Below are 23,117 nucleotides of genomic sequence, written 5' to 3'. Positions count from 1 at the left end.
AAATATTAAGAGTTCTATAGTACAATATACCGAATACTTGGAAGGCAATATTTGGCATTTTAAGAACTGACATTACTTGTGATATTGTCTGGTAGTTACAAAAACAAAAGATCAAACAGGGTGTTTTGATACCCGATTGATTTTTGCAAGCATGTATAAGCAACCTCTAAAAGTAAAAACTAAGGGGTTGACATTCAGCTGGTGGTGCTCAGCATTTTGCCTACTGCTGCCGGCATTATTCCTGGATATTCAATGGCAGGCTACGTCCAAGTTTTGGCACCAAATAACTGGTTTTGCGGAGCTGGTTAATGCATAGCCAGTTAAGTACGATATTCAGTATTCCACCGGCTATGGGTTACCACATAAAAAAATAGACTTCATAAAAGTCAGTCCTTATTTAAGCAGTTAACCTGGCCAGTTAAGTTCTGAATATCAGCACTTAACCAGCCAAGTGCTGACCCTGCCCCTGGAATGCCCACAAAAAACAGCTGGTTTCCAGTTTGACGCCAACTGGTCACTTTCAGTGGCACTAACCAATTAAGCGCTGCTGAAAATTAGCAGTTAGCCCCGAACAGGCGATTTAACTAGCCAGGAACCATTTCTGGTTGGTTAAATCACTTTAGTGGCCTAATGGCTGGTGCAGCAGGTTGCGGGCCTGGGGAAGTGGGTTCGACTCCTGCTGCTGCCCAACAGTCGGCAGTGGGTTGAGATCCTAGTGAACCAGGTTCAATTCCCTCTGCAAGTTAAATTCCCGTGTGACTCTGGGCAAGTCACTTAGCCCTCCATTGCCCCAGGTATAATATATAAAACTTAGACTGTGAGCCCATCAGAGATAGCGCAAAGTACCTGTAACAGAAACTGTAAACCGCACAGTCATCTCAGAGATCACTTGCGGTATATCAAATGCTGAAAAGAAGAAGAAACCCCTAAAAATATTTCTATTTGTGTATCATTGGAATTTTTAAAATCTCATCTAAAAAGCTTTCCATTCTTTTGAAAAATTACAAAATGAAACATTTTTAACTTATTCAAAAATATGTGTGTGTAGATTTGACAATTTTTTCCCTTGAAGCAGGAACTTCTATTAAGATCATCATGTGATTATGGGCTCCTTTTACAAAGCCACGGTAGTGAATAGCAGCATACCAAACCAATTCAATTCCTACTGCGGCTTTGTAAAAGGAGCTCTATGTTTGTTGTGACCATTACACAGGATCACAAGCAGCACATATCTGAAATGAGCCAAAAAGAGAAAGACGACAGAGGCCATAGCTAGTTAACCAGACAGCTATAGCTGAAGTAAAAGCCGACAAAAGCCACGTGATTCCAATACTCCTCTTGCCCATACTGGCAAGCTAGCAAGAGGCTCATTTACATTAGATTTTGACTGTCATACAAAAATGGTAACAGCGTATCAATATCTCCAGGATGGCACAACTGAGCATGTATCTTTATAATAGCAAAGAAAATAGTCTTATCGTATTGTGTATATTTGCTCTGATTTAGCAATAGAAAACTTATTTTATTAGTTTAATTTAAAGTCAATCCTACTGCTTTCGCCATAGTAGTAACAACTGTGTCCTCCCCAGTAGGGTTAACAGTACCCTATCAATACTGTATAGGTTATCGATCTTAGAAGAAAGGTCAAGTAGGGACCATCCCTCAGGTATGAATCTGACCTCACACTTCACCTGAATAAACAGCAAATACTTTAAGAATTTATCAGGACACCTAATCTAGGCGAATTTTAAAAGCCCAATAATGCCTACTTTCTTCTCAATTAGTTGTGACTTCCCCACCCCACAAAACTTCCCCTTCCCTCTCACTTGCTCTGGATAGATTTTTAGCATCTGTTCAAACCACTCTAAACTGATTTTTTTGGTATGATCCATTACTTCGTATTTAGTGCATGTATAAAGTGGCAAGATTACAAAAGCTATCCAACTGTCATGAGCTTCGAAAGAATTGTTTGTGAAATCAACCAAATTAAGGGAATTAATTCAGGTATCCAAATTCTACAGAGAGCAATCCAAATTTCCATACTAGGACTACCTGGAACTATTCCTCCATAGCTGATATGGTTGTTCTTTTCCAAGTTCTCTTCAACACTGACCAGGTTTTTATCGCAGGTCAAACACTGAAGTGTTGGGCTTTTTTACTAAGCTCTTCCAATTCAAGCATAGTGGTGAAGAGTTCACAAATAGCAGTACAACTCTGATAGTGATAAATCCAGCAGATGATCTAATTCCAGAATGGATTAGTGAATGAATGCTTTCAGGCTTCCAGCTCACCTGTACAAGTTCATTTAAGACAACAGCATCAAAGCCTGACAGGTACTGTACATAGTATCTCTGCATCACTGGTCCATATTTTCGCACATGTGCCCGGAGCTCTTCCATATAAAATATCAGTTCTGCAATATGCCTTGAAACGGAACAAAGAATAATGTTTAATCAGCACTCATGAACAGGTAACATCTTCCAAAATACACCACAAAAAAAAAAAACCCAAACAAAACACCCCCCAAACAAAAGAAACAAAAAAAAAAAAAAAAAAAAAAAGCAAAACAGAAAAGATGAGTAATTTTAGTGGAAAATGCTTGCATTTAAGCAATGAACAGCAGATGAGAGAACAAAGGCTTACTAAATGTTCCTAATGTGTTTCTTTAACATATCTAGAAAAGTTAAATACTGTTCTAAATGTAAATAGTGGGCTCAGGCAGCATCTCACTCCCTGATATAAGAACTATCATGGAACAAGTGGTGTAAAAAAGTTTGTTTGTTTTATGGTTTTTTTTAAATATCTCCTACAAAAACAAAACTTAACCCTTTTTTATGAATGGAAGTTTTATTTGCGTTAAGATCAATGAATCTTACTTTGCTTGTGCATTATAGGGGTCTTTTACTAAGCCTTGGTATTGTTATTAGCTCGCAGTAGAAATCAGCTGGCAGTAAACACTGAAATTTGGCATAAGGTGTGCTCCTTTTATTTATTTTTTTATTTTCAGGTATTTCAAAAAATAAGCCAAGAAACTTGTTACAGGAAAAAAAAAGTAGTAATAACACAACTAATAACAGGAAGAAATCCTCATAAGGGAGAGCTTTCCTTTTCAATACAGCACATCAACTACACAAGAGCATAAGAAAAGAAAGGTTTACTATGGCAGCATAGACTGCAGAGAGCTGAGGAGAATTTAATTGTATTTTACACTTTAAAGGGGCTCATTTTCAAAGCAGACTTACAAAGTTCCATCGATTACTATGCAACTTTGTAAGTCTAAGTGCTATGAAAATACACCTCAACATTGAATAGGTGAGGTTTATTGCTCTGTTAATAAATTCACTACCCAATCTCTAGTAGAAGCACACTGAGAAATAGAATGGCTTGGAAGACATGCAATCTTCCAGAGATTCAAGTTCATTTGATAGAAAAGCTTGCTACTTTGCAAAGGTAAAATTATGTATCATACCTGATAATTTTCTTTCCATTAATCATAGCTGATCAATCCATAGACTGGTGGGTTGTGTCCATCTACCAGCAGGTGGAGATAGAGAGCAATCCTTTTGCCTCCCTATATGTGGTCATGTGCTGCCGGAAACTCCTCAGTATGTCGATATCCAAGCTCCATCCGCAGGACTCAGCACTTAGAGAATTACACCCACAAAGGGACACTCTGCCCAGCTCACCACCGCCGAAACGGGGGAGGGGAATTAACCCAGCTCATCCCCACACAAGTGGGGGAGGGGAATCCGTCCAGCTCATCCCCGCGAAGCGGGGGAGGGACACCACACCCGCCGATGCGAGGGGATCTGGCTTATCCTGCAACCGCGGGAGGAGCTGACTGACCCTAACACCGCCGAAGCGGGAGGGGTACAAAGCTGCCCTACTGCCGCACGAAGCGGGAGGGAGCGCCGGCAGAATTTAAGTCTCAATCCAGCCCCGTAAAACGGAGGGGAGAGGAATGCAGCAGCTCACTGTAACACAAATTCGTCTCAACTCTTGAAGAATCCATTGAAAAACTTGAACACGAAGTCCTCCTGAACAGGAACTGAAGACTAAACTTGAACCTGAAATGCAACCAGAATATAACCAATACAGATATCTGGGAGGGACTATGGATTGATCAGCTATGATTAATGGAAAGAAAATTATCAGGTATGATACATAATTTTACCTTCCATATCATCATGCTGATCAATCCATAGACTGGTGGGATGTACCGAAGCAGTACTCACCCAGGGCGGGACATTGAAATCCCTGACCGCAACACTGAAGCTCCAAACCAGGCCTCCGCCCGAGCAGCCACAGTCAAGCGGTAATGCCTGGAGAAGGTATGGGCCGAAGCCCAAGTTGCCGCCTTGCAAATCTCTTCCAAGGAGACGGACCCGGCCTCTGCCATAGAGGCCGCCTGAGCTCTAGTGGAGTGAGCCTTCAGCTGGATAGGCGGCACCTTCCCCGCGGCCACATAAGCCGCTGCAATGGCTTCCTTGACCCATCTTGCCACTGTAGGCTTAGCAGCCTGCAGACCCTTACGAGGACCTGCAAACAGGACAAACAGATGATCCGATTTCCGGAAATCATTGGTCACTTCCAAGTATCTGATGATGACACGTCTCACATCCAGATATTTGAGAGCAGAGTATTCCTCTGGGTAGTCCTCCCTACGAAAGGAAGGGAGACAGAGCTGCTGATTCACATGGAAGCGAGAAACAATCTTGGGCAGGAAGGAAGGCACTGTGCGAATAGTCACTCCTGCCTCAGTGAACTGCAGAAAAGGCTCTCGACATGAGAGTGCCTGGAGCTCGGAAACTCTTCTGGCTGAAGTGATAGCCACCAAAAAGACTGCTTTCAACGTCAGGTCTTTCAGAGATGCCCTCGACAAGGGTTCAAAAGGCGGCTTCTGCAATGCTCTTAGCACCAGGTTGAGATTCCACACAGGCACCACTGAGTGCAGAGGAGGGCGCAGGTGATTAACTCCCTTGAGAAAGCGCACCACATCTGGCTGCGAAGCCAGGGAAACACCCTTCAGGCGGCCCCTGAAGCAAGCCAGAGCCGCTACCTGGACTTTAAGGGAACTGAGCGACAGGCCTTTCTCCAGACCTTCTTGCAGGAACGCCAACACTGAAGAAATTGGAGCAGTGAAGGGAGAAAGTGAGCCTGCTTCACACCACGCTGCAAAGATACGCCAAACCCTGGCGTAAGCAGTAGAAGTAGAGCGCTTCCTCGCTCTCAGCATAGTGGCGATGACCTTGTCTGAGAAGTCCCTTCTTTCTCAGACGCTGCCGCTCAATAGCCAGGCCGTAAGACCAAAGGGAGAGGGATCCTCCATCACCACGGGACCCTGATGTAACAGGCCCTGCTCCACTGGCAGCCGCAGAGGATCGTCGACTGAGAGCCTGATCAAGTCCGCATACCAGGGACGTCGGGGCCAATCCGGACCCACCAGGATTATCCGGCCCGGATGCTTTGCCACCCGGTCTAGCACCCTGCCCAACATGGGCCAGGGCGGGAACACATAGAGAAGCTCTTGTGTCGGCCACTGTTGGAGAAGAGCATCTACTCCCAGGGATCGAGGGTCCCGTCCTCTGCTGAAAAAGCGCGGCACTTGGCAATTGGCCGATGACGCCATCAGATCTAGGCTCGGCTGGCCCCAGCGCTTCGTGATGTCCAAGAACGCCTGAGCAGATAGCTGCCACTCTCCGGGCTCCAAGGTATGGCGACTGAGAAAGTCCGCCTTGACATTCATGACTCCGGCAATGTGGGCCGCTGACAGCTGTTCCAAGTTCGCTTCCGCCCACTGGCATAGATTCATGGCCTCCTTGGCTAGAGGGGCGCTCTTGGTACCTCCCTGGCGGTTGACATAGGCCACAGCCGTGGCATTGTCCGACAGGACCCGTACTGGCTTCAACGCCAGTACCGGGATGAACTCCAAAAGCGCCAACCGAATGGCTCTGAGTTCCAGGAGGTTGATAGACCACTTTGCCTCTGCAGGAAACCAGAGCCCCTGCGCTGTCCTTCCCAAGCAGTGGGCTCCCCAGCCCAACAAAGAGGCGTCCGTCGTGACGACAATCCACTCCGGGGTCACCAGAGGCATTCCTGCAGACAACTTGTCTGTCTGCATCCACCAGCTCAGCGCCTTGCGCACTGCTGGGTCCAAGGGAAGGCGCACAGCATAATCCTCCGACATCGGAGTCCAGCGCTGCAGCAGAGAGTGTTGTAGTGGTCTCATATGAGCCCTGGCCCAGGGCACTACTTCCATCGTGGCCATCAGAGCCCAACAGCTGCACATAGTCCCAAGCCCGAAGAGGAGAGGCTACTAGGAACTGGTCCACCTGAGCCTGAAGTTTGACAATCCAATTGTCTGGCAGGAACACTCTGCCCACTTGGGTGTCGAACCGAACTCCCAGATACTCCAGGGACTGAGTCGGGCGCAGCTGGCTCTTCTCCCAGTTGATGATCCATCCCAGGGAGCTCAAAAGAGCCACTACCCGGTCCACAGCTTTGCCGCACTCTGCATAAGAGGGGGCTCGGATCAACCAGTCGTCCAGATAAGGATGGACTTGTACTCCTTCCTTTCGCAGGAAGGCCGCGATAACCACCATTACTTTGGAAAAGGTCCGCGGAGCAGTAGCCAACCCGAAAGGGAGGGCTCTGAACTGGAAGTGTCGTCCCAGGACTGCAAAACGCAGAAAGCGTTGATGAGGAGGCCAGATGGGAATATGCAGGTACGCTTCCTTGATGTCCAAGGAAGCCAAGAACTCTCCTGCCTTCACTGCCGCTATAACTGAGCGGAGAGTCTCCATGCGAAAGTGCCGCACCTTTCAAGGCCCGATTGACCCCTTTGAGGTCGAGGATAGGCCGGACAGAACCTCCTTTCTTTGGTACCACAAAGTAAATGGAGTAACGTCCCTTGCCAATCTGATTTTCTGGCACCGGAACGACCGCACCCTGGCGGATCAGGTTGTCCAAGGTCTGCTGCACTGCCACAGCTTTGACCGGAGACTTGCAGGGAGAGAGTACAAACTCGTCTCTTAAGGGTCAGCAGAACTCTAACTTGTAGCCGTCTCTGATGACTTCCAGCACCCAAGCGTCTGAAGTTACTTTGGTCCACTTGCCCAGAAACGAGGACAGCCGTCCTCCAATCTGCACTGGGCCATGGACCAAGACCCCGTCATTGGGTACGAGACCCTGGGGGAGGACCGGAGGGCTTACCTCCGGGACGGCGGTCTCTGCGAAAGGAATGCTGCTTGGGGGAGAAGTTCCTTTTGAAGGAAGAGGGGGCAGAGGAGCCCGACTTGCCCGGGCGGTACCGACGGGCTTCTTGAAACCGTCCTCTGGAGATCCCGGGGCGAGCACTGGCCCGAGCCCTGACCTCTGGTAACCTCTTGCCCTTAGACGTGCCGAGATCGGTCACGATTTTGTCCAGCTCGACCCCAAAGAGCAGCTTGCCTTTAAAAGGCAACTTAGCCAGGCGGGACTTAGAGGCGTGGTCTGCAGACCAATGTTTCAGCCAAAGCCAGCGCCGCGCAGAGACTGTCTGAGCCATGCCTTTAGCCGAGGCTCTCAAGACATCATACAGTAAGTCTGCCAAATAAGCCAAGCCCGATTCCAGGGCCGGCCAGTCAGCCCTCAAGGAAGAATCCGAGGGGGAAGCCCGCTGCACCAACGTCAGGCACGCCCTGGCCACATAGGAGCCGCAAACTGAGGCCTGCAAACTTAAGGCAGCCGCCTCGAAGGACGACCTTAAAGCCGCTTCCAATCTTCTGTCTTGGGCGTCCTTTAGTGCCGTGCCACCTTCCACCGGCAACGCCGTTTTCTTAGTCACCGCAGTGATTAAAGAGTCCACGGTAGGCCAAACAAAGGCCTCACGCTCACTTTCAGGCAAAGGATAGAGGCGGGACATAGCCCTAGCCACTTTGAGGCTCGCTTCCGGGACATCCCATTGAGCCGAAATTAAGGTGTGCATGGCATCATGCACGTGGAAGGTTCTAGGCGGGCGCTTCGTCCCCAGCATGATGGCGGAGCCAACAGGGGCTGAGGGAGAGACGTCCTCCGGAGAGGAAATCTTCAAAATGCTCATGGCCTGCAATAACAGGTTGGGCAAATCCTCTGAGCGAAAGATCCGTGCTGCAGAGGGGTCATCCGCTCCATCCGAGCGGGAATCCGTCTCCTCCAAGGAATCCCCAAAGGACCGTTGGGAGAACTCAGATACGCTGCCCTCATCTACATCAGAGGAAACAGCGTCCTCTAAGGCCTGGGCATCCACCCGAGGGCGTTTACTTCCGGGGGCCTCAACCCCTTTATCGGACAAGGGAGAAGGGGCAGCGTTTTGCATAAGAAAGGCCTGATGCAGCAGCAAAATAAACTCGGGGGAGAAACCCCCCAGATTGTGCACTTCAGCAGCTTGGGCCAAAGCCCTAGACGCACCCTCAACCGGCGTTCGCAAGAGCGGGGGAGAACCATGCTGCGCATCCAAGATGGCGTCCGGCGCGACACTCCGCGAAGGAGCCGCGCGGGAAGAACGGCGCTTAACTTTAGCCGCTTTTTTGCCGTCGCCCAAATCAAGGGCGGCCATGGCATGAACGTCTCCCAGCTCAAGGGCGGCCCAAGAAGAAGCCGTCCGAGCAGAGTGGCCGGCCAAGATGGCGGAGGCGAGCAGCAGGGGATGGGTGTTTATGGCGGGAAAAACCGCCGCGCCGGAGGAAGACCCGGGACACTGACCGGCCTCCAAACTGACACCCAACAAGGGCGAATCAGATTTTAAAACCCCCGCATCCCCGCTAGAAGCGCACACGCAGTCCGGGGAGCGATTCTTCGCGCCCTCGCCCTCCGACGCCATAGGCCACGTGGAGATCAATCGGGGAACCCCCTGCCTGCTATAAAAAGGTAAAAATTACCTGCTTCTCGCTCCGAGCTGTAACGACCTGGTGTCCCAGTGAGTAGCTGCAATAAACGTTTAAATAAACGTCGAAATAAACGCCCTTAAAGACGTTCAAAATTTTTTTTTTTTTTTTAACGGAGCCAGCGGGAGTGGGGAGAAAAGGAGGGACCTGGCGCCACCAGGTTTGCACTTGCTCAAGAAGAGCCCTCAACCCCAGGCACTCAACAAAACCTAAAAATTAGGCTTGGAGGCCTAGCCAGAGCTGCTGCTGTGTGTGACCACCACCTGCTGAGATAGAGAACATACTGGGGAGTTTCCGGCAGCACATGACCACATATAGGGAGGCAAAAGGATTGCTCTCTATCTCCACCTGCTGGTAGATGGACACAACCCACCAGTCTATGGATTGATCAGCATGATGATATGGAAATGACAGATATTAAACTTTTTTTTTTAAAGGTATGGGAACTTTTTACAATGAATATGGACATATTGAGGCTCATTTTCAAAGCACATGGACTTCCAAAGTTACATATATTACTATGTAACTTTGTAAGTCTATGTGCTCTGAAATGAACACCTATAGGTCTTTCAATAGCCTAGGATAACACTGGTGGCAAGCAAAGGAATAAGGGATCATTAACATCTCCTCTATGGGTTTCTTGTTTTTGGCTTGAACAACCACGTGCTTTATCCTTGCACTGACAAAAGTTCAACGCTGGGGGATTATTGGGTGGGGGGGGGGGGGGGGGGGCAGGTGGAAGAAAACAGGAGAAAAGATGACAAAAGGAAAGCTTCTCAAAACATAAAATGTGATAACTAAGTGTTGACAGCTTTCCAGCCAATAAGGTTTAGATTTTATTACGTTAAATGCGTTTTGCATGATGTTTCTTGGTCTACTTTTCATGATCTGCTCTATGCTTATAACCTGGCTGCTCACTGTCAATGGACCTTGGTCTGACACTGCATGGGGCTTGGAAAGTGAAAGATGAATTTATAAAAGTCTACTCCACATGAAAATTTTGGCTGACTGTAGAAAAATGTAAAGGTTTGTTTAGAATAAGAAAACAGATAAGGTGCTTCTTTGCATTTTGTGTGTATTTCTCAAATGAAACTAGGACCTTTATGGTGTAGATTTTCAATGTACATTATCTGTTGGAGGATGGCTCTGGTCTATAAATATTATCGATAAATAATTGTGGAAATATTAACCACAATGAAGATATGCTGAACTTCTATTAATTAGCACTATAGTTTTAAACATTTTCCTGCAGTGATGAATACACAATATACTTCTATTCAGAAATTGTTCAGTACAGACCATCAAAGGGTTGGGGGAGGGGAGGGGTCAAATACAGAACTCACAAAGAACACACCGAGACCTGTCATGTTCATGGCATTTTAGACTTGGCTAAATGAAGTAAAACAAACATTTCTAGACAACCTTTGTTCACCTGATATGCAACAACATGTATAGTTCTGTGAGATTTAGCACTGAAAATGTTTGAATTTCATAACGTACTTGTCCATAAAGTCATCTGCAATCTTTTTAGGAATGTTGTCTGCATGCCGAAGCAGCCAAATTATTTCATCACGTGCAAAGGATAATGCCATGAATACAAAAAGTGCCTGTGAACAAATGCATAAAAGGAAGAAGAAAATAATGTGGTACATAGTTAACATTTTTACTCACATTGTGCCTCAATATAGAACAGACGCTAAAATATTCTATATTATAGTGCACTTAAGGAGATTATGAGGTCCTTTTATTAAGTCGTGGTAGGTCAACCGCACACTAAAAGAGCACTACCGTGTGATGCGCTGAGGCGTCACATGGTAGGTCAACCGCACACTAAAAGAGCACTACCGTGTGATGCGCTGAGGCGTCACATGGTAGTGTTCCGCTTAGCTCATGTTAATCCCATAGGAAGCATGTCTGGGGGCGGAGAGGTGTGCCTGCACTAATTGGGTAGCGCAGGCACATTACTGCGTGCTATCCGATTAGAAGAGTAGCGTGGGAGCCCTTACAGGGGCTTCTGGTGGCAATGGCCACCGGGGAAATTAGCAGGTGGCCATTAAAAAAACAAAAAGGGCCAACCGTGGCCATTTTTCAGCCACGCTAGAAAGTGGCCCGACGACACAGCAAACTCGTGCACTAATCTCAGCGCCGGCCACTATCTAGCGCATCTTAGTAAAAGGACCCCTATATATGTTATGTTACTTTATTCTTGATATACCACTAGTATTACAGTGCAAATCAAAGTGATTTACAAACAAATATTGAAAGATAAAATACAAAAGCAACTCCATTATTCAAAGGGAAAGGACTCAAATGTTCAAACACACATATAGGTACCTAAAAATAAGTACTCTCAATTACCAGCTACATCCCTACTCCTATCCAGTTAAACCAAGCAGAACAAGTCAGTCTTTAAAAGGGATTTAAATTTAGTAAAAGAAATCTCTCTCAAAGGATTCAAAAGGTTATTCTGTAAGTATGGTGTCAGAAAATAAAAAGCAGTCTTATGAGTAATAAGCAAATATTACGAACATGAACTTCAGCTGCATAAGATGTTATTAGTACAGTTCTATACCTTGGGACCCAGTAAACCAGGCTGGTCAGAAAGAACAGTCGCCAACTCTTTCAGCGCAGACCGTAAAAACTTGCGTCTCTCCCTGTGTGTTGCACCACTATTATAAATAAAAGCAAAAACCGAGTTATGATTTCTTCTCCAATAAGCATAAAACAAACTATTTCAGAGTAGTTTTATGTAATGCTTACCAACAGATTTAAATTAAAGTAATTCTCAACAAAAAATATTTCAATTAATATTTTCATCACTGTGGAGGAGTAGCCTAGTGGTTAGTGCAGTGGACTTTGATCCTGGGGAACTAGGTTCAATTCCCAATGCAGCTCCCTGTGACTCTGGTCAAGTCACTGAACCCTTCATTGCCCCAGGTACAAATAAGTACATGTATATACTATGTAAATTGCTTTGAATGTAGTTGCAAAAACTACAGAAAGGCAGTATATCAAGTCTCATTCCCTTTTCCCTTCAAGGATAATGTATTTAAGGGGTGAGGGGGAGAACTGTGACAAATACCCTAAGCCTTGCATTTTGGCAGCTCTGACTCCAATGCTATAATTTCCACCCAATGTGATCGCTTCCATGCTGCAAGACTGCAGGTAGGTAAGGAGTACAGAAGATGGAGAGGAGCAGCCTACTGGTTAGCAAGTTAAGAACCAGAGAAACCAGGATTCAAATCCCAATGATGGCAAGCAACTTAACCCTCCATTACCTCAGGTACAAACTTAGAATGTAAGCCATTTAGAAACAGGGAAATACTGCAGATACCTCAATGTAATTCACAATGACTTGCTACTGAAAAGGGGTGAGCTAAATATAAGAGGTCTACTAAACTTGACTCCCACACCCTCTGACACACACACTGCAGTCTCAGAGAGTCCCTGCTCTGGCTTGCCAGGGTTATGTATCCCCCCCCCTCTTAGGGTAAGTCCTATATGCAGCAATTCTGATTATAATATTTTGGACCTACATGTTACATAAAACTGCTCACACAAATATGGTACTTTTAATAGGTCAACAGTAGAAGCATTTTACTCCACCAAGGATGTACTTAGTGAAGTTACCAAAGTAACAAGTGTTCACAAAAAGTAGCTCAGTGACTGTGAAAGGGACCCAGAATCAAGTCCCAGCTGAAGTCTTCCTCTCCCTCGGTTAGGGGATAAGTGCCTAATATATGTAAATGAAGACTCCTGGTGCTAGACAGCCGCTCTAGTTATAACTGAACTAGAATCCCAAAGACAGAAATTGTCAAGTTAAAAATAAATAAAAAAACTATTTCTTTGAAATGTCACTTTCCTCTGTTCTAGGTTCCTGGACTCAGTAGGATCCAAGACATATCACAAAGAGAAAAATGAGAACTAATACACCTAAGGAAATCCCTGGTTAAAAGTTCTTTGTGCCAAAGAATATCTGAACAGCTATTTATGAAAACCTATATTAAAAGGAAATTATTCCCGAATTTCATATTAGTTGCAAGTCATTGATATTTCACATTTTTATTACATGTATATTCTAAACAAAAAAGTTACTCTCCTCTCTTAAAACAACCCACCCCCCTAAAAAAAACCAACAAACTTCCTGAAGGATTTGTTTTGACTTGCTACATATATATGTACAATAAGCAACTTATTATTATGCTCTTGTTAAAGGCAACTTGAAGAAACAGTGTGTTTTAAGCCTGTAAAATTTATTTGATATTTTCCTGTCTTGGAGTAGCAGCCTAGTGGTTAGTGCAGTGGACTTTGATCCTGGGGAACTGAGTTCAATTCCCACTGCAGCTCCTTGTGACTCTGGGCAAGTCACTTAACCCTCTATTGCCCCTGGTACAAAATAAGTACCTGAATATATGTAAACCGCTTTGAAAGTAGTTGCAAAAACCTCAGAAAGGCGGTATATCAAGTCCCATTTCCCTTCCCCCCCCTTAATTATGTCTGAAGTGTATTTCTCCTGTTTGGTCAGCAGATGGTGCATGTCTATGCTTAAAGTAGTTACAGAGGACTGACTTCTCTTTCTTTTAGTTGGCACTAGAGAATGACACAGGGACAGGGACAGAGCCCGTGGCGACGGGATGGGGACGGGGACAAACTATGTTCCCGTGTCACTTTCTACTTTGAAGCCTTTTAATGAACTGGACTGTTATGTTTGATTGAATCAGACAACAGTATTTTTATTTTTTGGAAAAAAACAAGCAAACATGCTGGCCACAGCTAACAAAATTTCCACAGGGGATCTTGTACATCCTGCTACCAGCACATCTTCTAAGAACACATCTTCTATTGCAGTAGGAACTGTGGAAGACAGGAGAGCTAGACTGAATCCTGAGATTGTTGACTTCTTGAATTCATCCACAGATTAAAAAATCTTCATACGACATATTTTTATCCTCTAGGACATACAGAACAGGTTGTATTTTGTACCCCTGGACATTTTAACAGGGTGTTCAAGGCTTCTGCAGATGAGAACAGAGCCCATGGGGCAGGGACGGAGACAGAACCGGAGACAAATTTTATCCCAGTGTCACTCTCTAGTTGGCACACAGATAATAGGAAGTTCCTGTAGCGATGTAACCAGTTTATATTTGAAATCTTGTTGACTGGGCTCTGATTGGTCCAGGAGCTCATCTCATTTGGACTTTACTGGTTTTGTGTTCAGCCTTAGCCAGGAAGAAAGAGAGACAGATCTCTTTGCTGAGGCTCGGTGAATTATATGTCCTGATCTTCCCAGGTACTGTTTAGCTAGTATGCAAATGTTTAGTTAGTGTTACAACTGATCCATATTTCAGTTACCTGTTATTGTTTGCTAATTGCACATTTTTGTTCATTGTTCCAGTAAGAAAATAAACACTATTGCTTGTTTGCCCTGTTTGTCTGGAATCATAAAGAATCCTGGTGGTATATGTGTTGGGTCTGTAAGTGCATTCTGGGAACTGAGGGACCACTGGGAGCGTGGCCTCCAGTAACCCAGAAATCACTGGGAATAATTTGGGAGCGGGAGACTCGCTCAGAGGTGGCTGTGACCCAGTCAGTGGGAAGAGGGTGCTAGTGTACAGCACAAGCGGCAGGTGCAGGCGGACCTGAGCTGTGCTGGGAATAGACCCTCTGAGTGGCCATGGGATAACCCCAGGCGGGTGGGCTAGGCGTTTCATGACAGGCAATTAAAAAAAAAATCTTCACTCTCAAAAAAAAGCCTTAATATATTTTTGGAAACATTGCAAAAATTTAAGGAAAAGGTTAGCCTTCCTACACTAAAAGAGATCACAAAGAGGAAGCAACAATATCTGAAAATCCTAAGAAAGGCTGGGAAAAGTCAGGAAAATAAATTTACAAATGGAAGAAAAGACAGCCAATACCATAAAATGGGGGCACAAGACATTTTTTTTTATTTTTTTTTAGACATGTTAGTGATCAGAAGAAGAGCAAAAGTGGTATTACCAGACTCGAGGATGAAGGAGAAGAATACGTAGAAGCTGATGTGGATAAAGCAGAAATGCTTACCAACTATTTCTGTTTTGTACTGATAGACGAAGGACCTGAAGTATGACCTGATACTATGATTTTGATAAGTTTATTTATGTCTTTACCAGAAGTCTTTCATTGCATTTGGCAATGAGGATCTGAAGGTTTGGGATTATAGGGCAGGGTCACCAAAGGGGAGGGGTGGGAATTCCCCAGAGGCCGGGCATCCAAGGAGGGCCCGCCTGGCGCTAGCATTGCTTTCCTGTTCCTGTGCGCGGCACAACCGCAGAGCAGAATACTTTCTTCCTGCCGCGTCCAAACAGCCTCTTTGGATGCGGCAGAAAGGAAGGACTCTGCTCTGTGGTGCTGCTGCACACAGGAACAGGAGAGCCATGCTAGCGCAGGGCCGTGGAAAATTTTGCCGCGGACAGTGACAGGAGCAGGACAAGTAAGCGGGGTGGGCCTGGGAGTGTCTGCCCCAGGCCCGGCTTTGTCTCTCGGCGGTCCTGGTACAGGGATTTTGTCTTGCAATGACTGTCCATTACATAGTAATTCAAACATTTTGAAATTCATTTTCAAAGCACGTGGAGGGGCATAATCGAACGCCTATCTCCATGGTCGTCTGTGTCCGAAAACGGGTACGTGAAGAGGCGGGACAGACCGTATTTTCGAAAAAAATGGACGTTTTTCAGCTGGGCGTTTGTTTTTTTTTAGCGATAATGGAAACAAAACGCCCAGCTCAAAAACGTCCTAATCCGAGCCATTTGGTCGTGGGAGGGGCCACGATTCATAGTACACTCGCCCCCCTGACATGCCAGGACACCAACTGGGCACCCTAGAGGACAGTGCGGTGGACTTCAGACAACGCTCCCACATGCATAGCTCCCTTACCACGGGTGCTGAGCCCCCAACCCCCTTCCCCCAAAACCCACAAATGTACATCACTACCATAGCTCTTAGGGGAGAAGGGGGCACCTACATGTGGGTACAGTGGGTTTTGCACACCTCCCATTTACCAGCACAAGTGTTACAGGTGGGGGGGATGGGCCTGGGTCCGCCTGGCTGAAGTGCCCTGCGGTACCCACTAAAAGTGCTCCAGGGACCTGCATACACGCAGGCCTCTAGAACTTGTTGCTGCTATACAACCTTGGCACACCAGTTGACACCTGAAGACTAATCTCTCCGAAAACGTCCTTTATTGGAATAAGCACGCTTACTCACAGTTAACTGCAGATCAGAGGTTGTGCCCCACTGGCAACCAGTCTCCCTGGTACTAAGATGAGCAGTAGGTCAGAGCTGGCAGAATGCTGTACAATGCCCTCTTTCAGCCACATTCAAAGTAAGAACTAAGTTCTCTAACGTGGCTAACACGTGAAAGGGATCTAAAACTGGCTTACAAAAATGGCCACTACCTCATGGACTACCGGAAAAAAAACAGGGCACACTCTGACCCAGTAAGCAGGGGGGAAAGCACCATGGGAGTAGAGCCTACCAACTACCAACATCATAAGCATTTGCCACAAGCTAGTGGAATCACGGAGCCCAATACCCTACACCCACCACAATGCATTGCTGATGTGACTCTGCAGTGCCCTTAACAGAAAAGGTGTCACACTCACCCGAGAACCACATCAGAACCAGGAAAAGGCTGTCACAGGATAGAACACATTCTGCTGTCATGGAGGTGGGTACGGCATTTGAGGCTGGCATAGAGGCTGGAAAAAAAGTTTGTAAAGTGGGGTTTATTTGGTGGGAGGGGGTTAGTGACTACTGGGGGAGTCCGGGGAGGTCATCCCCGATTCCCTCCAGTGATCATCTGGTCAGTTGGGGCACTTTTTTGGGGCCTGTTCGTGAAAAAAAAAAAGGGTCCAAAAAAAGTGACCCAAAATCGTGGTAAAACGCCTTTTTTTTTTTTATTATCAGCTAAAGACGCCCATCTCTCCTCGGCCGATAACCACGCCCCAGTTCAGCCTTCACCACGTCTCCAACACGCCCCCGTCAACTTTACCCGTTTCCGCGACGGATTGCAGTTGGAAACGCCCAAAATTGACTTTCGATTATACCGATTTGGGCGCCCACGGGAGAAAGACGCCCATCTCCCGATTTGGGTCGCAATATAGGCGTTTTTCTCTTTCGATTATAAGCTGGATAGACTTACAAAGTTACTTATGTTACTATGTAAACTTTGTAAACTTATGTGCTTTGAAATTAGCACCTTTACATCAAGGATTAGAGAAGTCTCTCCTGATTTCTTAGGAACCAAGAAAGAGCTGGGTTCTTACTGGAGAGGGCGAGGTTGGTTGGGAAACCAAAATATTCAGAACTGAAAGAAAACCTACTAGGCGATCTACGGAATTTGGATTTACTAAAGTCCACTGCAGAAGACACACAGGCTTATTTTCAAAGCACTTTGGGAGGCTAAGTTCCATAGGTTTCTATGGAACTTTGGGAGGCTAAGTGCTTTGAAAATATGCCTCATAGTTACCTAAAGTCCTACTGGGATACTGTTTTAGGGACCTACTTACTAGATCAGAGGAGAAGGAAGTGGTTCTGTGGGACACAGAATTTAGAAACTACAGATTAGCAAGTCTCACCTCAATAGTAGGAAAATTACTAGAGATTATTGAAGAAAAGGATGAACTATATACAATCCAGTGGATTTCAAGATCTACAGCAATACTGTCAAACAAACCTAATCAGTTTCTTTCACTGGAAAACTAGAAAATAACAATGAGGGTATGTGCTAGATGTAGTTTACTTGGATTTTGGCAAAGCTTGAAACACTGCCTCACACATTAAGCTCATGAACAAACTGAACAGCCGGGGACTGGATTAGAAATTAGATGAAGACAGACATCAGAGGGTTCTGGTAAAAGAAACTCACTATGAGAAAGAAGGATGATTAATGGAATGCTTCAGGGATCAATCCTGTGACTGATTTCATTCAATATCTTTGTAGCAACATTGCAGCAGAGTTAGAAAGAAAAGTTTGCCTTTTTGCAGATTACACTAACATCTGCAAAAGAGTGGACATATCTGTGGGAGTAGACAGAATAAGAAGTGTCTTTAAAAACTCGAGGAGTGGTCAAAATACTTGGCAAGATTCATTTCATTACACATTAATTTTGTATTCCGCAAAAACCTTCACAATTCAGCGCAGATTACAAAAGACTAAAGACCGAGACAATGTGAGAATTTACAGTTTGAGTGCAGTGAGTTACAAAATTTAGCCAATATATTTCTTTAAAAGCAATGTTTTCAATTGTTTTCTACAAGTTAAATAATCCTTAGATGACCTGATTATCATAGGAAGTGCATCCGAATGGACTTCAGAAATTCAAAGAAGCTATACTTGATGATGCAGAAGAAGCTAATATGTGCCAACTAAGAGGAAACCATGGGGTGATAAGCATCTGATGATCTCAAAATGACAAAACAATGTAACAAAGCAATTCCTAGAGCCAGCAGGATGTTAGGCTATATAGAAAGAGGTATAACATGGTACAAAACTTAGATTGTGAGCCCACTAGGGACACAGAAAATATCTATAGTACCTGTATGTATTATATAAACTGCTTTGGTTTTAGCACAGAAAGGTGGTATATCAAGAATTTTTTTTAAAAAAGCAAGCATATAAAATGAAATAATGTCCCTATACAGGATGTTGGTGAGGTCTCAGTTAGAATACTGGGGGCAGTTCTGGAGGACACAGCTCAAAGACTGGTTAGAGGGAATCCAGAGAAAAGTAACTAATATGGAGCTTGGTCTTTAGTAGACCTCATTCGAGATTACATTTTAGAACCTAAACACATGCACCCTAGAAAAAATAAGAGATGGAAAGATACGATACACAAACTAACCTTTTTCAAAAGAGAGAAAGCAGCAGAACTAGGGGTCATAGTATAAAGTTCCAAGCACACAGACTAAGGAACATCAGGAAATATTTTTCAATAGGAAGAACAGTTGATGCCTGACATTAACAGTAACAAATCCAAAAAGACTTGGGGATAAATACAAATAACCCCTTGAAGGTGAGAAAATGGTAACAAAGCAATGGGACAACCCACAGCGACAGCAGTTCAGCCAACACAGCAGAATCTACTACTACTACTAACATTTGTATAGCGCTACCAGGCGTATGCAGTGCTGAACATGAGACACACAGAGACAGTCCAGAAACCTGATCACGTTTAGGGCTTATTTTCAAGCTCATCGGATGTGATTAGTGGGTACTAAAAACCTGTGTACATCGGTGTTTTCATGGCACTAATTAAGTTTTAGGTAAGTTTTATATTTCACTTTTTACATTAAAAATAGAGGGTGACCGGATTTTGCAACTCAGTTTCAGCTGAAACCAAAAACAGCACCTCCCCCCAACAGAAAGAACGGATCCTTGTGGGCCAACACCGTCATACCCCACCCTCCCCCGGCAGACAATGTGAGTCCTGCTAGGCCGACTATGTGTCGTACCCCACCCCCCCACACACACACATGAAGGCCCTCCCTGGGTCTACCTTTAAATGCCCTGGTGGTCTAGTGGGCTCTTTCAGGAAGGAGCAATCCCCAGTTGTTCCTGCCCCTCCCTGGTTCCTCATAAAAATGGCTTTTGCAAGGCTCCCATGGAAAGTCATGGGACTGCCCGGAAACAGTTTTGATTGGGACAAGCATGGGCAGGAACAACTGGGAATCAATCCTGCCTGCAAGAGGCCAATAAGACCACCAGGGCATTTAAAGATACACCTAGGGAGGGCAGAGGGGTTGTGGTTGGGTTGAGTTGGGGGGGGGGGGGGCCTGGTGGGACCTGCTGTCTTGCTTGTTTGGGGGGAGTAGGAGGGGTTGGTTTCAGCTGAAAATGTGTTGCCATTTTTAGCCAAAACAGAAGAATGTCTAAACTCCGATTTCAGGCCGGTTTTGGTGCATCGGTATAATCGAAAGCCGATTTTGGGCGTCTTCATCTGCAGTCTGTCGCAGGAACGGACAAAGTTGACAGGGGCATGTCGGAGGCGTGGTGATGGCGGGACTGGGGCATGTTTATCAGCCGAGGAGAGATGGGCACGCTCGGCCGATAAAGGAAAAAAGAAGGGCACCAGAAGCCAGAATTTGGGTCACTTTTTCTGGACCCCTTTTTTTTTCCCACGAACAAGTCCCCAAAAAGTGCTCCAACTGCCCAGATGACCACCGGAGGGAATCGGAGATGACCTCCCCTGACTCCCCCAATGGTCACTAACCACCTCCCACCAAAAAAAACAAAAAACAAACAAAAAAAAAACTTTAAACTTTTTTTTTTGCCAGCCTCTATGCCAGCCTCAAATGTCAAACCCAGCTCCATCACAGCAGCATGCAGGTCCCTGGAGCAGTTGTTAGTGGGTGCAATGGACTTCAGGCAGGTGGACCCAGGCCCATCCCCCCCCCTACCTGTTACACGAGCTGGTAAATGGGAGCACTCCAAACCACCCCCAAACCCACTGTACCCACATCTAGGTGCCCACCTTCAGCCATAAGTGCTATGGTAATGGTGTAGAGTTGTAGGCAGTGGGTTTTGGGGGGGGGGGGGATTTGGGGGGCTCAGCACCCAAGGTAAGGGAGCTATGGACTTGGGAGGTATTTTAATTTTGTTTTTAATTGTTACAAGTGCCCCCCTAGGGTGCCCGGTTGGTGTCCTGGCATGTGAGGGGGACCAGTGCACTACAAATCCTGGCCCCTCCCACGACCAAATGTCTTGGATTTGTTCATTTTTGAGCTGGGCGCCTTCAGTTTCCATTATCGCTGAAAACCGATACCGCCCAGCTCAAATCCGCCCAAATGTGATGCATTTGCCCGGAACAAACCGTATTATCGAAACAAAAAATGGACGCCCATCTTTTTCGAAAATACGGTCTGGCTCGCCACTTCGCAGGCCCGTCCACGGAGATAGACGCCCATGGAGATGGGCGTTCGCATTCGATTATGCCCCTCAATGTATCAACTTTGCAGTTTTAGTAAGATAATACAGAATGTTTGTAAAATAGCAATATTAAAGGTCTGAGAAAATATGTAATATAATCATAAAATTACAAGTAGATTTAAATTGAATCCTACAATCCACCTAGTAAAACGTTAAACAATACTTACGCATGTGAAACAGCAGCCTCCTTACATTCTCTTATGTCATTAATGCGTTTGTTGTACCTGCCAACAAAACAACAAACATTAAATCAAAGCAGAAACTATTTGTGAATGTATCTGGTATAACTCCCATGACGGAGTTTAAAAAGGGGTTAGATAGATTCCTAAAGGACAAGTCCATAGACCGCTATTAAATGGACTTGGAAAAATTCCGCATTTTTAGGTATAACTTGTCTGGAATGTTTTTACGTTTGGGGAGCGTGCCAGGTGCCCTTGACCTGGATTGGCCACTGTCGGTGACAGGATGCTGGGCTAGATGGACCTTTGGTCTTTCCCAGTATGGCACTACTTATGTACTTATGTACTTATGACACCTCACTCCAAAGAATATGTGGAGTATGATCGTAATCTCTCAAAATGTACTGCTAGAGTTTACTACAGAACATGCACTGTGCCAATGAGAGCTTCCTTCTGTAACTGTTTAGGCAACTTATAAAGCTGTGATTAGAAAGAGCTTTTAAATTAGGTCTATAGCACTCAATACAATTTAATTTTTTTTCTGTATCTTTCTGCCACATTTTCATGGTTTCTGACTGCATTTCTTGAGATTCTTCTCTCTTTGCATGATACACATAATCACTTGGCGCCTACACTTGTTATCAATGTTGCTCTTGTGTTTTTCTTCTTTACCACTATGCCCATTTTTCTTGTATCAAGCACATCAATTGGAATGGGAACGTTTCAGACATTCACAACAGTTCTCTCAGGATCATGATCCCAGTGTTTTTCAGGTACAGTATATGTTGTAGTATTTGCGAAGGTCTCAATGGATAAAACATGCTACCTTATTGTGCCTTCCTGCACTGAATTTTTCTCCCATCAGAACTTTGCTTCCATCTAAGAGAACTGGTTCCAGCATGTCCAAACAGAATCTACATTTGTGTATTTTGCCAGTTTTTCTACACTGGCTTTGAACATCTGATCCGTAATCCATTTGTCCTGGGCTGCAACTATAAACCTCTCAACGTCAGGTTAACGTTCACCTCTCCTTAACCATCTGTGTTGTGTGTTTGGTTTTGACTGAAAAATAGTTTCAGGAGTAATAGTTTGTATTTCACACTATTTGTGCATTTGCCATTGTTTTTCCATGTTTGCTGACCAAATACTTTAAATATTTTTCTCTTGTTTTATAAATTCTGTTGCTTCCTTCCCTGCCTGTACTGGTGTATTCTCACTATTTCCTTCAAAATACTAAGACTAGAGGACACACAATGAAACTACAAAGTAGTAAATTTAAAACAAATTGGAGAAAAAAATATTTCTTCACTCCACGTTTAATTTGTTGCCAGAGAATGTGGTAAAAGCAGTTAGCTTAGTGGGGTTTAAGAAAGGTTTGGATAGTGTCTTAAATGAAAAGTCCATAAGCCATTATTAAGAGGGACTTGGGAAAAATCTGCTGCTTATTTCTAGGATAAGCAGCGTAAAATCTATTGTACTGTTTTGGGATCTTGCCAGGTACTTGTAACCTGGATTGGCCACTGTTGGAAACAGGATTCTGGGCTTGATGGACCTTCGGTCTGTCCCAGTATAGCAACACTTATGTAGTAAGGATGGAGACAGATTCTAAATGTTAATTTTCAGACTTAGAGGCTCATTTTCAAAGCATATAGACGTACAAAGTTACATATGTAACTATGTAATTTTGTAAGTCTACAAGCTTTGAAAATGAGCACCTTAAAGATTTTTGGATATTTGAGTCTGTTGATGCTGTTAAATAGGCCTGGAGATCTACAATAGCACCATATGTATTGTTATTTCTATGAGACCCATTCCTCCTTTGGATCTTGGAATATATAATCTTAGCATATACTGATTATTAAACTCTCTCTAACATGGAGTTTTCTTGCATATAGATCCAGTTTTTCAAGATCTTTATAAGGCCAGTATATAATTCCAAAACTGTAGGGGAGCACAAAAATTGCTAACTGATCAATGGCTTATATCTTCCTCTGAGCTGCTAAAAAGAACTTTTCAATATCAGTTTTAATTTCCTATACTATTCTTTGCTGATTTTTCTGTCAGTAATTT

The 23,117-nt window shown here is 44.8% G+C and overlaps 1 protein-coding gene across 1 annotated transcript in view; it reads right to left on the bottom strand.

Moving 5' to 3' along the window:
• NCKAP1 (NCK associated protein 1) overlaps window positions 1–23,117 on the bottom strand; it is a 234,916-nt gene that overhangs the window by 151,613 nt on the left and 60,186 nt on the right. Inside the window, exons 10-13 of the mRNA XM_030209048.1 lie at window positions 21,036–21,092; window positions 11,476–11,572; window positions 10,404–10,510; window positions 2,292–2,424 (exon numbers count right to left, since the gene is read on the bottom strand). Of these exons, the coding sequence (XP_030064908.1) occupies window positions 2,292–2,424; window positions 10,404–10,510; window positions 11,476–11,572; window positions 21,036–21,092 (394 nt within the window). The remainder of the gene's footprint in view (window positions 1–2,291; window positions 2,425–10,403; window positions 10,511–11,475; window positions 11,573–21,035; window positions 21,093–23,117) is intronic.

Source organism: Microcaecilia unicolor, chromosome 7 (genome assembly GCF_901765095.1).
Source record: "Microcaecilia unicolor chromosome 7, aMicUni1.1, whole genome shotgun sequence".
Taxonomy (NCBI): Eukaryota; Metazoa; Chordata; class Amphibia; order Gymnophiona; family Siphonopidae; genus Microcaecilia; species Microcaecilia unicolor.
This window is presented reverse-complemented; position numbering and strand designations above follow the sequence as displayed.